Genomic DNA, 12,472 nt, shown 5'->3' on the forward strand with positions numbered 1-12,472 from the left:
TGTTACTCGTCCCAGCTTCTGCCAACCTAGCAGTTCGAAAGCACGTAAAAAATGCAAGTAGAAAAATAGGGACCACTACGGTGGGAAGGTAACAGCGTTCCGTGCGCCTTTGGCGTCTAGTCATGCCGGCCACATGACCACGGAGACGTCCTCGGACAAGCGCTGGCTCTTCGGCTTTGAAACGGAGATGAGCACCGGCCCCTAGAGTTGGAAACGACTAGCACGCATGTGCGGGGGAACCTTAGTCTTGTATTTATTCTTCCTTCTGATAATGTACATTCGTACTATGCTTTCTGATCTATGCAATGTGATCTGAATTTGTAATAAGTGCATAATTTAGAGGGATACAAAATAATGTTGGCACTCTTATGTTAAGTAATGTCTGGCACTGTCAGGTTCTACTTCCAGTCCAATTTTTGCTTAATATTTTCATTTCAGAAAAAAATACAGTTAGACAAGTACAGTTGTCAGATTCCTGCAAGTATGAATAATACAGCATGGTCTCATTTAATAACTAAATGCTTTATTGCCTTTACATAATTAATTGCTTTAAGGTGGTTCTGATGAGTGCCATTAAATGTCTTTTTGACAAATTCAACTTTGATTTCTGGTTGGCTACTATACTTTTGTTTGTATAGCTGAGTCTGTAGTTCTAATTAATTAAATTTTAATAGGAGTTCCTGGTATCTTGAATCTATAAAGTAGCAATTATTTGCGATCCCTAGAAGTTTTTTCTTGCTTTGCTTGTTATATAATGTATTTCCTTACTTATACAGAAATACCCCTGCTAGATGAGATCAGAAGCTTAGCTAGTCAAGCCTTTTTTTCCTATGGGAGTCAGATAATGCATCCCAAAAGCCCACAAACAGAACAAGAATTCAATAGCTCTCAGCCTTTAATTGTCCCACAACCAATATTAAGAGGCAAGCAGCCTACTGTACTTATTTTATCTGTAATGAAGGTCAAGAAAGAGTTCCAGATATAACATTGTATCTAATTTCAACAAAAACAGTGAGATTTAATTCTGAAGAAGCTTTTCAGGATTAGACTTTATCCATGTTGAAATTCTTATACAAGGAACTCCGACAACAACACTTGTGCCCACACCCCAGAAGACAAACTCAGGATCCAAAAAGATCTTGACAAACTTGAACAATGGGCCCTATCCAACAAAATGAGTTTCAGTGTGGAAAAAAGCAGTTTTACATTTAGGCAGGAAGAAAAAAAACAAAGGTACAAGTACAGATTAGGTGAGACCTGGCTTTAAAACAGTAACTGTGAGAGGGACCTTGGAGTCCTAGTGGATGATCACTTGACTATGAGCCAGCAATGTTCAGCAGCAACCAAAAAAGCTAATACAATCCTGGGTTGTATAAACAGAGGCATAGAATCAAGATCACGTGAAGTATTTGTACCGCTTTATAAAACCCTAGTAAGACCACACCTGGAACACTGCGGCCAATTTTGGTCACCCTATCACAAAAAAGATGTTGAGAGTTTGGAAAAACTCAGAGAAGAGCAACTAAGATGATCAAAGGCCTGGAGACTAAAAGATATGAAGAACGGCTGCAGGACTTGGGTTTGGCTAGTCCAGGCATGTCAATCTGCCGTCTCACAGCCCAGATGCATCATACTGTAACTGTCCCCACAGTTTCATTCCCCATGGCAATGGGGAAAAAGTCGTGATACGTCGTGCGATGTCACATGACGTTGTGAGTTTGACATGCCTGGGCTAGTCTAAAGAAAAGGAAGAAATAGGGGAGGCATAGCAGTATTCCAGTATTTGAGGGGCTGCCACAAAGAAGAGGGGGTCACGTTATTCACCAAAGCACCAGAGGGCAGGACAAGAAACAATGATTGGAAACTGATCAAAGAGAGAAGCAACCTGGAATTAAGAAGAAACTTCCTGACAGTGGGGACAATTAACCAGTGGAACAGCTTGCCTCCAGAAATCGTGGGCTCTCCATCGCTGGAGATTTTAAAGAAGAGGCTAGACAGTCACTTCTCTGAGATGGTATAGGACAGGTTCTCCTGTTTGAGCAGGGGGATGGACTAGGAAGATCTCCAAGATCCCTTCCAGATTCTATTCTGTTCTGTTCTGTTCTGTTCTGTTCTGTTCTATTCATCTTGAGTGAAGGGATAGGCTCATAGACTTACAGGAAGATTGGTTTGAGTCAACTTTAAATAGATTATTTTAAAAGAACCTTTAAACATTTAAATAGAAGTATTAACTACTGGGTGTTTTATTGTAAGGTTTTATAATATGAAATGCTTCCTTATTTAAAATCAAAGATTGATATTTCCAGGCGGGAAAAATTGATTTTGATGATAGATTGGGGTGTATGTTTGTATTTACTATTATGTAAAGTTGACAACAGTACAAAGATTGTATAGAGTTTCGCACTGGTGACTTATACAGTTCATCATTGGGAAGCTTCTACTCAATTAATGAACAATTACTGGTTTCACTTAGCACAAAGACTCTTTAATTGGGTATTTCATGCCTTTCCAGAGTCTTTTTTTTTACAAGGCAGAACTATTAAACTAGACTGGAACCTGCTTATTTAAGTGAAATACTACATTGGATCCTTACCTATAATTGCTCTGTCTTGATACAGGCAGGAATAAACAATATATAAACGTTCATATAATAAGTAATCTGTTGAATGTCTGGGACAAATAGAGAAAAAAAGTACAGTATGTCCAGATTCCTATACCATGCCTACTTTTTTATTAAATATTCAGTAAAAATCTAATAACTCATTTAGATTGCAAAATGTAAGTACCAATAAGATAAAGATTTTATTTTAGAAGGTCATAAGGTTGGTTTAGATACCTTCAGATTGATAGCATAGGACTAAAAGTACTACAGAAACAAGAGGAAATAGCGAGAGTCTTGACAGAATTAATAAACCTTATAGTGTATAATTTGAAATATTTGTTAGGCTGGGTTTATAAATTATTGGTAAGGTATGACTCAAATCCAGAATAAATAAAAAGTCATCATTCAGTGGCTGTAGAATTTAATGCAGAAATAGAGATGAAACGGGGAGGAACACTGGAAGAAGAATATTAAATTTATTCCAAATATTACAGAGGATTGGATAAGAGGTTTTATTGTTGGTATATCATACCACTTCTCATTGCTAAAATGGATAACAATAACAATGATTGCAAAACTGTTAGAAATAGTTTCTAACAGTTACTGTTAGAATAGATTTACTGTAATGAATAGATTGGGTTATTTTTAAATATTTGGTAGCAATATTGTAAAACTAGAATTTTAGAAAATGATTCCTATTAGACTAAAACTAATTTTAAAAGTAAAATTAAAATTAAAAAATAAATCATCCATTTAAGCTTACAATATTCTTAATCTTATTAAACCATATACTTCCTTTACGTATACTGAATTAGCTTTGTATATATTAATTGCCACGATATTTCTTATTGGTAATATTGTATGGTATCTTTTTTGGAAGAATGGCTAACTAAATTTTGTGGGAATATGCTTCCCCGTGCTCAAGACTATATTAATTTCATTTGCACAGGAAATTCAAAGCTTACCCTTTATAGCTGTCCTAGGCATTGTTGATCATGTAATAAGAAATCTCATTGTGTTTTGCATCTTAATTGTGGAAAGTGGATAATTTGGATGGCCCATGGCCACACAGGCTGTTTGACATGCTTCAGCCTCACTCACTTTAGTAGGAGTAAGTGGGATGCACAGAACTTTATATTATACAATGGGAAGTAATTCAGATGATTCATTTGACCAAGGAAGTTATATGAAAACATCTGAGCAGAACCAATGAATTTAGCCATGTACAGATGAGCTGCATGAATCTGCCCTCAGATTCAGGTCATTTCTGCTTGAGCCCTCCTACGCTGGATCAATAAGGCTTCACAGAAAGGTGGCTATCTTGTGGTATCTGGAGATGAACCTTGGTAGAAAGGTCTCCTTTGTCTCAGTATACTAATCAAGATCACAGCATGCAGGTTTCCTGTAACTACAGAACTCAAATGACTCACATTAACTTTATTACAATCCAACCAGTTGGTCTGCTTAAATATGAAAAAGGCTTTGTTTTGGGAAAACAAACTTATCTGAGAAATAGTGAACTTGAAGAGATCTTGTTTTATTTATTTTTTCCCAGAGTCATAGATTTAGAAAGAACTGAAAATATCAAATGGCTTTTCCCATCCACCACCAACAGAGTTAATAGAAGTAAAGGTTTCAGCCAGTCCAAAGCCTTTCCACTCTAACGTGCTCCATTCTTTTGTCATCATGATATGTAAACACAATATGAATCAATGTTATTGGTAAAAGGAAGTTAACTAAAATACAGGCCATGAAGGAAGAGACATTTGAGACTTAAAGATACTTAATAAAAAAAGAAAAGTGACATTATAAATTTTAAGATATTTCTCTTGAAAAAAATAGGGGGCCACAGCCTTTCATTAAACTTTGAGCATTGTTCCTGCTATTATATAGGATCCAGGAATGCAGTGTTTTTACTGGCACTCAAGAAGATAGCTCTTAGCTGGTAGCTGTCCAGGACGCCTGGCATGCTTTCAACATTCCTGCAGATTTGACACAATGATTTTAACCCAAATCCCACATGCTGGATATAATCACTTGATGCTTTTAGAAGGCCTTTTTATACCTAATATGGACAAAGAAGGATCCTATTTTTTCAGAAATATGATGTCCACTAAGCAGCAGGTCTTGATCCAGAAATACATTCATCTGTGTTCACTTAGTAACACAGAGTTTTTATGATTTTTTTTACTGTGGCAGCTTGTACACCTGCTGACCGTCTCAAGCTCTTCATTTTAAAACATTAATCTGAATTATATGCAAAGAGCATATGCAATAATTTGATCACCAAGGGTATTCACTGACAATAAAAACCTTTTGAAAGAGCCATAAAAAGGGGGGGGGGTTTAACAACAAGATTCTTGTTTAAATTCACCATAGCTTTTGATTTAATTGAAAAGGGAAAGTGTTGTATCTAAAATAAGGAACACAGAAGTATCCCTTAAGGGATTGATTATTCCTTGTTTGTTGAACCTGGGCCATATCAACAGGATATATATAAGCAAGCAATATTTTGTCCTCATAGTGATTGCACAGTTGGGCAAGAAAAGGAAAATAAAGCCAACCTATTTAGACCATGCCTTGGTTCCTGGAATCAGTCCTCTGAAATATAACTGTTTCCTGATTGTATTCATTGGTGTAAGAGCTCTGTTATGGATTCTGATATTTTGTGGATTCGGCATGCATATTCATTAATGAAGTTCAAAGCAGCAAACTCTATCACACTACATTTGACCACAGAATGATACTACCGTTTATCCCGCTTTTTCAATCTTCCTCATGAGTGGTCTGGATGGCTTCCTTCCATGTGCCAAGGAAAAAATGTAACTAGGTTCCAAGTTGCAGAAGTTGTAATTGTGCCTGGTTTGACTTGGAAGAATGCTGGAGTATCTCGATTGTACAGCAGTTGTCACAGGAAAAGAGGGCTCTTCGTGTAATTGGTTTTCCATCTTAGGGAAAGCAGTGTGACTACTTTGATGAAGAATGACAGAAAAAGTATGCAGAAAGCAGAATCATATTTATAAATGACTTAAAAGGTGATTCACATCTCATTTTTTTCAAATTGGCAGCCAAGTGGAAAAGGACCACGCCTGCCTGAAGTATATTGTGTCATCAGCCGCCTGGGTTGCTTCGACTTATTTTCCAAGGTAAGCTGGTCTTTCAGCATTGTCTTTGTTTAGCTGCTTGTAGAAAACTTTGGTTCAAGAATGAACATTCTTTCCTTGATGGATGGTAACAGTATCTTGGGATGATTTTGCCGCATCATTTATGTGGTTTTATCAAGGAATGTTGTATTATTTCTGTGTCTGAAATACAGGTCTTGATGCTTTTTTGTTTCCTAAAGTTACTTTGGTTGAGTTGCAGTTCTGGTACATAAATGTGAAATGATTGGGTGGTAAAGTGCTAACCCATTATTTGTTTATTACCAGAAGATTTAATAGTTGCACAGAGTTCCTTTTCCCAGGACATGGTTGTAGGCTTACTGCATATTCACAAGCTTGCAGGCTTATAGAACTGTAGGATTACAGTTTATACTACCTGAAATAATGTACCAAAAGAAACAATTGCATGCACACTGATTTAGAATTTACCAAGTCCTATGTAGTAATTTCTCCCCTACCCTATGCTACAGATTGCTAACTAGGGATCAAATGTTGAAACAAAACTCTAGAAGCTCAGTTAATCTGATGCTTTGTGGGTGAAATTCCTGGGGAAATTTTAGAGTTGGTTTCACTTTTGACCATGCCAATATTATATATCCAATAAACAAGTTCTTTGAACCTCGGAGTTTTGATTTGTTTGAGTCCATTAGTTGGAATCTTGACACAATGTCAAATACATAGATATATTTTTCTCCATGATGATCTATCCCTAACTTGGTCTACAGTGGACTCATTGCTTCTGTTACTGAGTCTATCCAGCTTGCTAACCTGTTTCCTTAATGTCCAACATCTGCTTCCATACAGTGTCACGGGGAATACCACTGCTTGAACTACTCTGATCTTTGTAGGTCATTGTAGGTACGGTACATCATAGCATTGAAATATATTTTCCAAGTCTTCATAATTGCTCTACCATGTATTAGTCTATAGCATATTTCTTGACTGCTTCTGTATTGTTTTCTAATCCTAAAAGTCTGAAGCTATTGATTACCTAGATAACTTCATTGTCAATTTTAAGGTTTATTATTAAATATATTGACGTTATATTTAATTTTAATCCCATTCTGTTCACTATGCTCGACTTTTATTAATATACCTTGCAGATCCTTTATTTTTTCAACTATCAAAATATCATCAACATAATGCAAATTATTAATGTTTTTGTCCCAGTTTTAAAAACAAGCTCATCTTCTTCTAATACAACTTCCTTTAATTTATATTCAGAATATAATATACATTTTCATAGATTTTCAAGATATATCTGATATTATATCTCTTACATATTTTCAGGACAAATCCAGCCTGATCAGGATATATTTAACTTCTTTCCAGGCATAACCATAAAAAGCTTGTTATATACATTCAGTAAAAAGATAGACCAGTGTGTGCCTGTGAATGAATTGGATCATTCTTTTATTTATAAAGCAAAGAGATAAAAGTATTTTGCCACAAAGACCTCATTGTATCTCATCCATTGCTTGGATTAATAGTTTCATCAGTTTGCTTTAAAAATCTGATAATGAAAAAAACCTATTCCTGAGGAGTTATTCTATATTGCTTTTTTTAAATTCAAATAATCAATCATCTCGTAAACTCTTTACTGGTATCACATGCTGTGAATAAAGAATGAAGAACTATTAGAAATTAGTTTGAAAAAAGTTCTTTAACTCTTTAACTCATATTAGCAGTTCAATTTATTATCTTCCTCCAATAATAATAGACTAGCCTTCTTTTTTTGAGCCAGAGATTCCTCTGTGCAGTCTTATGATCATTGTTTTATGATCTGCATAAGGGCTTATTATAGGTTTACTTTTATAATTACCTAATATATCCGTATTCTTAAGCTTTGCAAATGGAACTATAAATATATTGTTTCTTTAAAAGATATTTATATCTCCATGTTTTTGAATGAGAAAGTAGTGACATAGTCTAGAACAGGTGTGTCAGACTGCCGACCCACGGGCTGGATGTGTCACAAGGAAAACATGCCCATCCCATTGCCGGCAATGGGGGAAAAGTTCCGATATGTTGTGCAATGTCACATGATGTCGCAAGTTTGACATGTCTGGTCTAGAATATTTTGGGGAAGTTTATTAGATTTCCTTTTTTATAAATCGTATTTAACAAGACTTGGGAAAACTCTATTAATATGTGCAAGAATGAAAATGTCTTCCTTTTAAATTTCAAGAAATCATTCAAAATATTTTTCATAAACTTTAGTTTTGCTATCATTTGGTGCCTAAACTGAAGCAGTTTGCAATTGTTAATTGTACAGTTTGCTTTTACAATTTGCAGTTGCAATATTAACATTTTCCCTACATCATGTTGAATTTTTTTTAAGTTCCACAATAGATTTTGAGACCAGCATTTTTTGATCTAAATATTATTGCTTTGATAATTATTGCTTTGATTTCAATAATAGTAAAGATTATTTTATGTGTAGAACTAATGTCATGTTCTAATCTGACATTATCCTAGAAATTCTTTTTCAATTTTACACATCTTTTATAAGTCTTTCTTTCCCCTTTCACTTCTTTCCACTTCCCTTTTTTTCTTGGTTGTGCTTTTAGTTATTTGTTAAAATAAAATTAAATAAAATGATTTTTAAAAAAGAGCAAAGCAACAATGGTGAAACCATTCATTTTATGTGTCCAGTTTTTTAACTAATTCATATTGACCAGGCTGCACTTAGTAGCAATATGGTGAGACTTGAATTGACAAACAAGTTTAAAATAAACTTGTATTTTCTGAGTTTGGAATAGATTCATTCCACTCCTACAGGCAACGTAAATTATTTAGTCATATGACTCAAGAATTGTCCATCCATTAAAAATCCTACTGTATATTGTGATTCATGATAGTATAAATATTTTGAGTGCTAGAAACATCTTTTCCATATTGATGTCACAGGGAATGGCAGAGAATTTTTCTGAGGAGAGCAGCTCTTTCCGTGGAATAGTTCACAGTACTAGAATTGTGTGAAATTTCAAATTGTCAATTGGACTGAAATAAGCACTGCCTAGAATTTGCACACCTAGGACTTTGCCTTATTGACCGGTACGTGGTCAGAGTGTGGAAAAAGAGAATGAAATATCTGAGAGAGGACAAGCAGGACTGAAGTGCATCAAGAGAAAGAAGATTACAGACAGAGGAGGAGAAAACCTTGATCCTTCTTGATGCCAGCACTCTTCATTTTAATGTTAAAAATAGCAGACAACTTTGTATAAAATGACCCAAGGGAATAGAATCTTAAATAGAAACGAAAAAGCGAGCTCCCATTCCCTTTAGTACACAGCTGTTTGCTACTGCTTTACTTTTTCCTGCTTCTGATTTGATTGTAATGGATCAGATCCTAGATGAAGTCGAAAGAAGGAGAGGAATTTCTGCTGCTCTGGTTTATCCATTTATGAGGAGCTTGATGGAGTCACCTTTCCCTGCACCTGGAAAGACAATCAAAGTCAAAACCTTCCTGCCTGGAGCTGGAAATGAGGTAAAAAAATATATATCGTGAAATAAAGCCCTAGCAAACATTCATTCTCCAAAATAGTATAGCTAGGAAAGAATGAAAGTAGATTCTTAAGAGATTCCACAACTATAGGGATTGCATGCTTTGTGACTGTTCTTTAATAGTTTATTTATTTATTTATTTATTTTATTTTAATTCCATTTATATCCCGCCCTTCTCCGAAGACTCAGGGCGGCTTACAAGCTTAGCAGTAGCCTTCATTCTATGTATAAAGTAAAGGTAAAGGTTCCCCCGCACATGCGTGCTAGTCGTTTCCGACTCTAGGGGCCGGTGCTCATCTCCGTTTCAAAGCCGAAGAGCCAGCGCTTGTCCGAGGACATCTCCGTGGTCATGTGGCCGGCATGACTAGACGCCAAAGGCGCACGGAACGCTGTTACCTTCCCACCGTAGTGGTCCCTATTTTTCTACTTGCATTTTTACGTGCTTTCGAACTGCTAGGTTGGCAGAAGCTGGGACGAGTAACAGGCGCTCACTCTGTTACGCGGCACTCGGGATTCGACCCGCCAAACTGCCGACCTTCCGATCGACAAGCTCAGCGTCCTAACCCACTGAGCCACCGCGTCCCTTCATTCTATGTATATGCCTGCTTATTAGGGCTTTCACACACACCCCTAAAGCGGCACTTTTACAAAGTCAGCTTATTGCCCCCACCAATCTGGGTCCTCATTTTACCTACCTGGGAAGGATGGAAGGCTGAGTCAACCTTGAGCCTGGTGGGACTCGAACCTGCACTAATTGCAGGCAGCTGGTGTTACTTAAGGAGGCATTAGCCCACTGCTCCACCAAGGCTTTTAGTTCCCATTTAAAGATTTTTATTCACCAGTATATAATGTGTAAGATGACTCTTTTTTATGAATTTGAATCTGTATTCAACTAGTGGCTGTATACTTCAAGCTTTCTTCATATTAACTGAAAAAAAAATACTGACAGGGTTTGTACAAAGGTTGGCAAGCTAGCAATCAGTCTCAGTGCTTTCTCATATGGCTCATCTCTGGCTGTTACATCAGGAGCAACACATAATCATAGACGTTGGTTTTAAAGAGCTAACAGTGTTTCCTCTATTTGGGCATTAAAACATCACAAAGTCACTAAATCCAGAGATGCGTAAAAGTTCTGGTAGAAACAAAGCTAATCATGCAAAAAAAATATTTTAATTATCAGTTAGCTTTTGTGTGTGTTTATGTACCATATTTTCTGCCAGCCTAGCAGTTGGAAAGCACGTAAAAATGCAAGTAGAAAAATAGGGACCACTCCGTTGGGAAGGTAACAGCGTTCCGTGCGCCTTTGGCGTCTAGTCATGCCGGCCACATGACCATGGAGACGTCCTCGGACAAGCGCTGGCTCTTCGGCTTTGAAACGGAGATGAGCACCGGCCCCTAGAGTCGGAAACGACTAGCACGCGTGTGCGGGGGAACCTTTACATTTACCTTTTTATGTATCATATTAGGTGAATGATGCAATGAACCCTTGTTTCATTCTCTGTATTTTCATCAACTGCATAAGCCAATACCTGCCATCACATTTGTGCTGAGAGTCTTTTAGACAGAAGAACTCAGAAATACAGAACGATAGGATGTAAAAGTCAGTAGGGACCTTGGAGATCATGTTGTCTGATATTCCCAGCAAAGGAGTCTGTTAGCATCCCCAAACAAATTATCATTTAGCCTTGGTCTGAACAGCTTGAACAAAAGAGAATCCACTATCTCCTACAGCAGCTGGCTCCATTGTTGAACAGCTCTAGCCATTATGAAATTTTCTTGATGTCAAACTGATATAAGCTTCCTTGTAATCTGAAGATATTGTTTCTTGTTCCTTGTTCCTTGAACAACACTAAAAGAGTTTGTGCCATCAGTCCTTTAGATACCAAAAAAAAGTCTCATGTATCCCATATTCTTCTGGTTACTAATTCCAATAATTGCTCACTAATTCCAATAATTTCATAAAGAGGAATTATGACTTTTTTTTAAAAAAAATTGACATTCTTCTGCTGATGCCATCATTACATTATTGCCTCATATTCCTTGTGATCCATTAGGGCACCCGGATGTTTTTGCTTTTTTTTTTGCATGTACTGCTGTCCAGTATTGGTTCACTCCACAATCTTAGACCAATCCTTTGAGATATATATATATATTTATCAAAATGTAGAAATTTGTATTTGTCCTTTTTGAAATACATCTTTCTAGCTTTTGCCCATTTGTCCTAGTTTGCCAAGATATTCCTCTAATGCTACCCTCTGCTGAATTTACTAACCCCTATTTTGTGACATTTGTATATCTGATCATAATATTTTGAAACTCTTTATCCAAGTCTCATGTACCCCACAAATACTTTGAGAAATGTTTTGGTTTTTGGTTTTTTTTTTACTGTTATAGAATAATTGAGAATAAAATTGGGCTGTGGCCCCGCATTAAAATCAAGCTAATTTGAGTGTCAATTGTGATTGTGGAATACATTCAGGTGATAGAGCTTCGCCGACCCATGGATTCTCGGCTGGAACATGTGGACTTTGAGTGCCTTTTCAAGTGTCTGAGTATACGGCAGATCATCAGAATCTTTGCTTCACTCCTGTTGGAGCGACGAGTAATCTTTGTAGCAGATAAACTCAGGTGAGCCATTCAAGAACTCCATGGGTGTCAATAGAGATTTCAGTAGAAAATCCTTAGTGATTCAAAAAGATTAAAAGAATATTACCTTGCATAATATTCCTTATAATCACGTCTCTCTTCATTTTTTAAAAAAATATGGATACTTTTTTAAAAAATATGGATACGTTGATGCGGCTGGCATCAACTTCCCTCCGCCCAGTGTGCTCCCACAGAGAGGGCCTCCTCAGGGTGCCACCGGTCAAAGAATGTCGACTGGTGGCCCCCAGGGGGAGGGCGTTCTCTGTGGGCGCGCCGGATTTATGGAACCATCTTCCGGTTGAGCTCCGGATGGTGCCCGACCTTCGCTCCTTCTGGCGCGACCTAAAGACTTACCTGTTCGAACAAGCCGGCCTGGCCTGATGGGCGATGGGTTTGGGTTTTTATTGCTTTTTATCTATTTAACTTATTGTTATAGTTCTTGGGCATCTTGTTTAATCTCTTTTAATTTTTGTATTCTTGTCTTTTAACATGTATTGCCCTGTTCACCGCCCTGAGTCCTTCGGGAGAAGGGCGGTATACAAATAAAATTATTATT

The 12,472-nt window shown here is 36.9% G+C and overlaps 1 protein-coding gene across 8 annotated transcripts in view; it reads left to right on the forward strand.

Annotated features, from left to right (window-relative positions):
- DENND2B (DENN domain containing 2B) overlaps positions 1-12,472 on the forward strand; it is a 154,345-nt gene that overhangs the window by 113,624 nt on the left and 28,249 nt on the right. For all 8 annotated transcript variants that reach the window (XR_014025107.1, XM_081317602.1, XM_081317603.1 and 5 more), the window contains 3 exons: positions 5,671-5,748; positions 9,113-9,253; positions 11,750-11,898. Coding sequence is in view for 7 of the 8 variants with exons in the window: in XM_081317602.1 (XP_081173728.1) it covers positions 5,671-5,748; positions 9,113-9,253; positions 11,750-11,898 (368 nt within the window). In the remaining variant the exon portion in view is untranslated. The remainder of the gene's footprint in view (positions 1-5,670; positions 5,749-9,112; positions 9,254-11,749; positions 11,899-12,472) is intronic.

This window comes from Vipera berus, assembly GCF_964194415.1.
Source record: "Vipera berus genome assembly, chromosome: 1".
NCBI classification, from domain to species: domain Eukaryota; kingdom Metazoa; phylum Chordata; class Lepidosauria; order Squamata; family Viperidae; genus Vipera; species Vipera berus.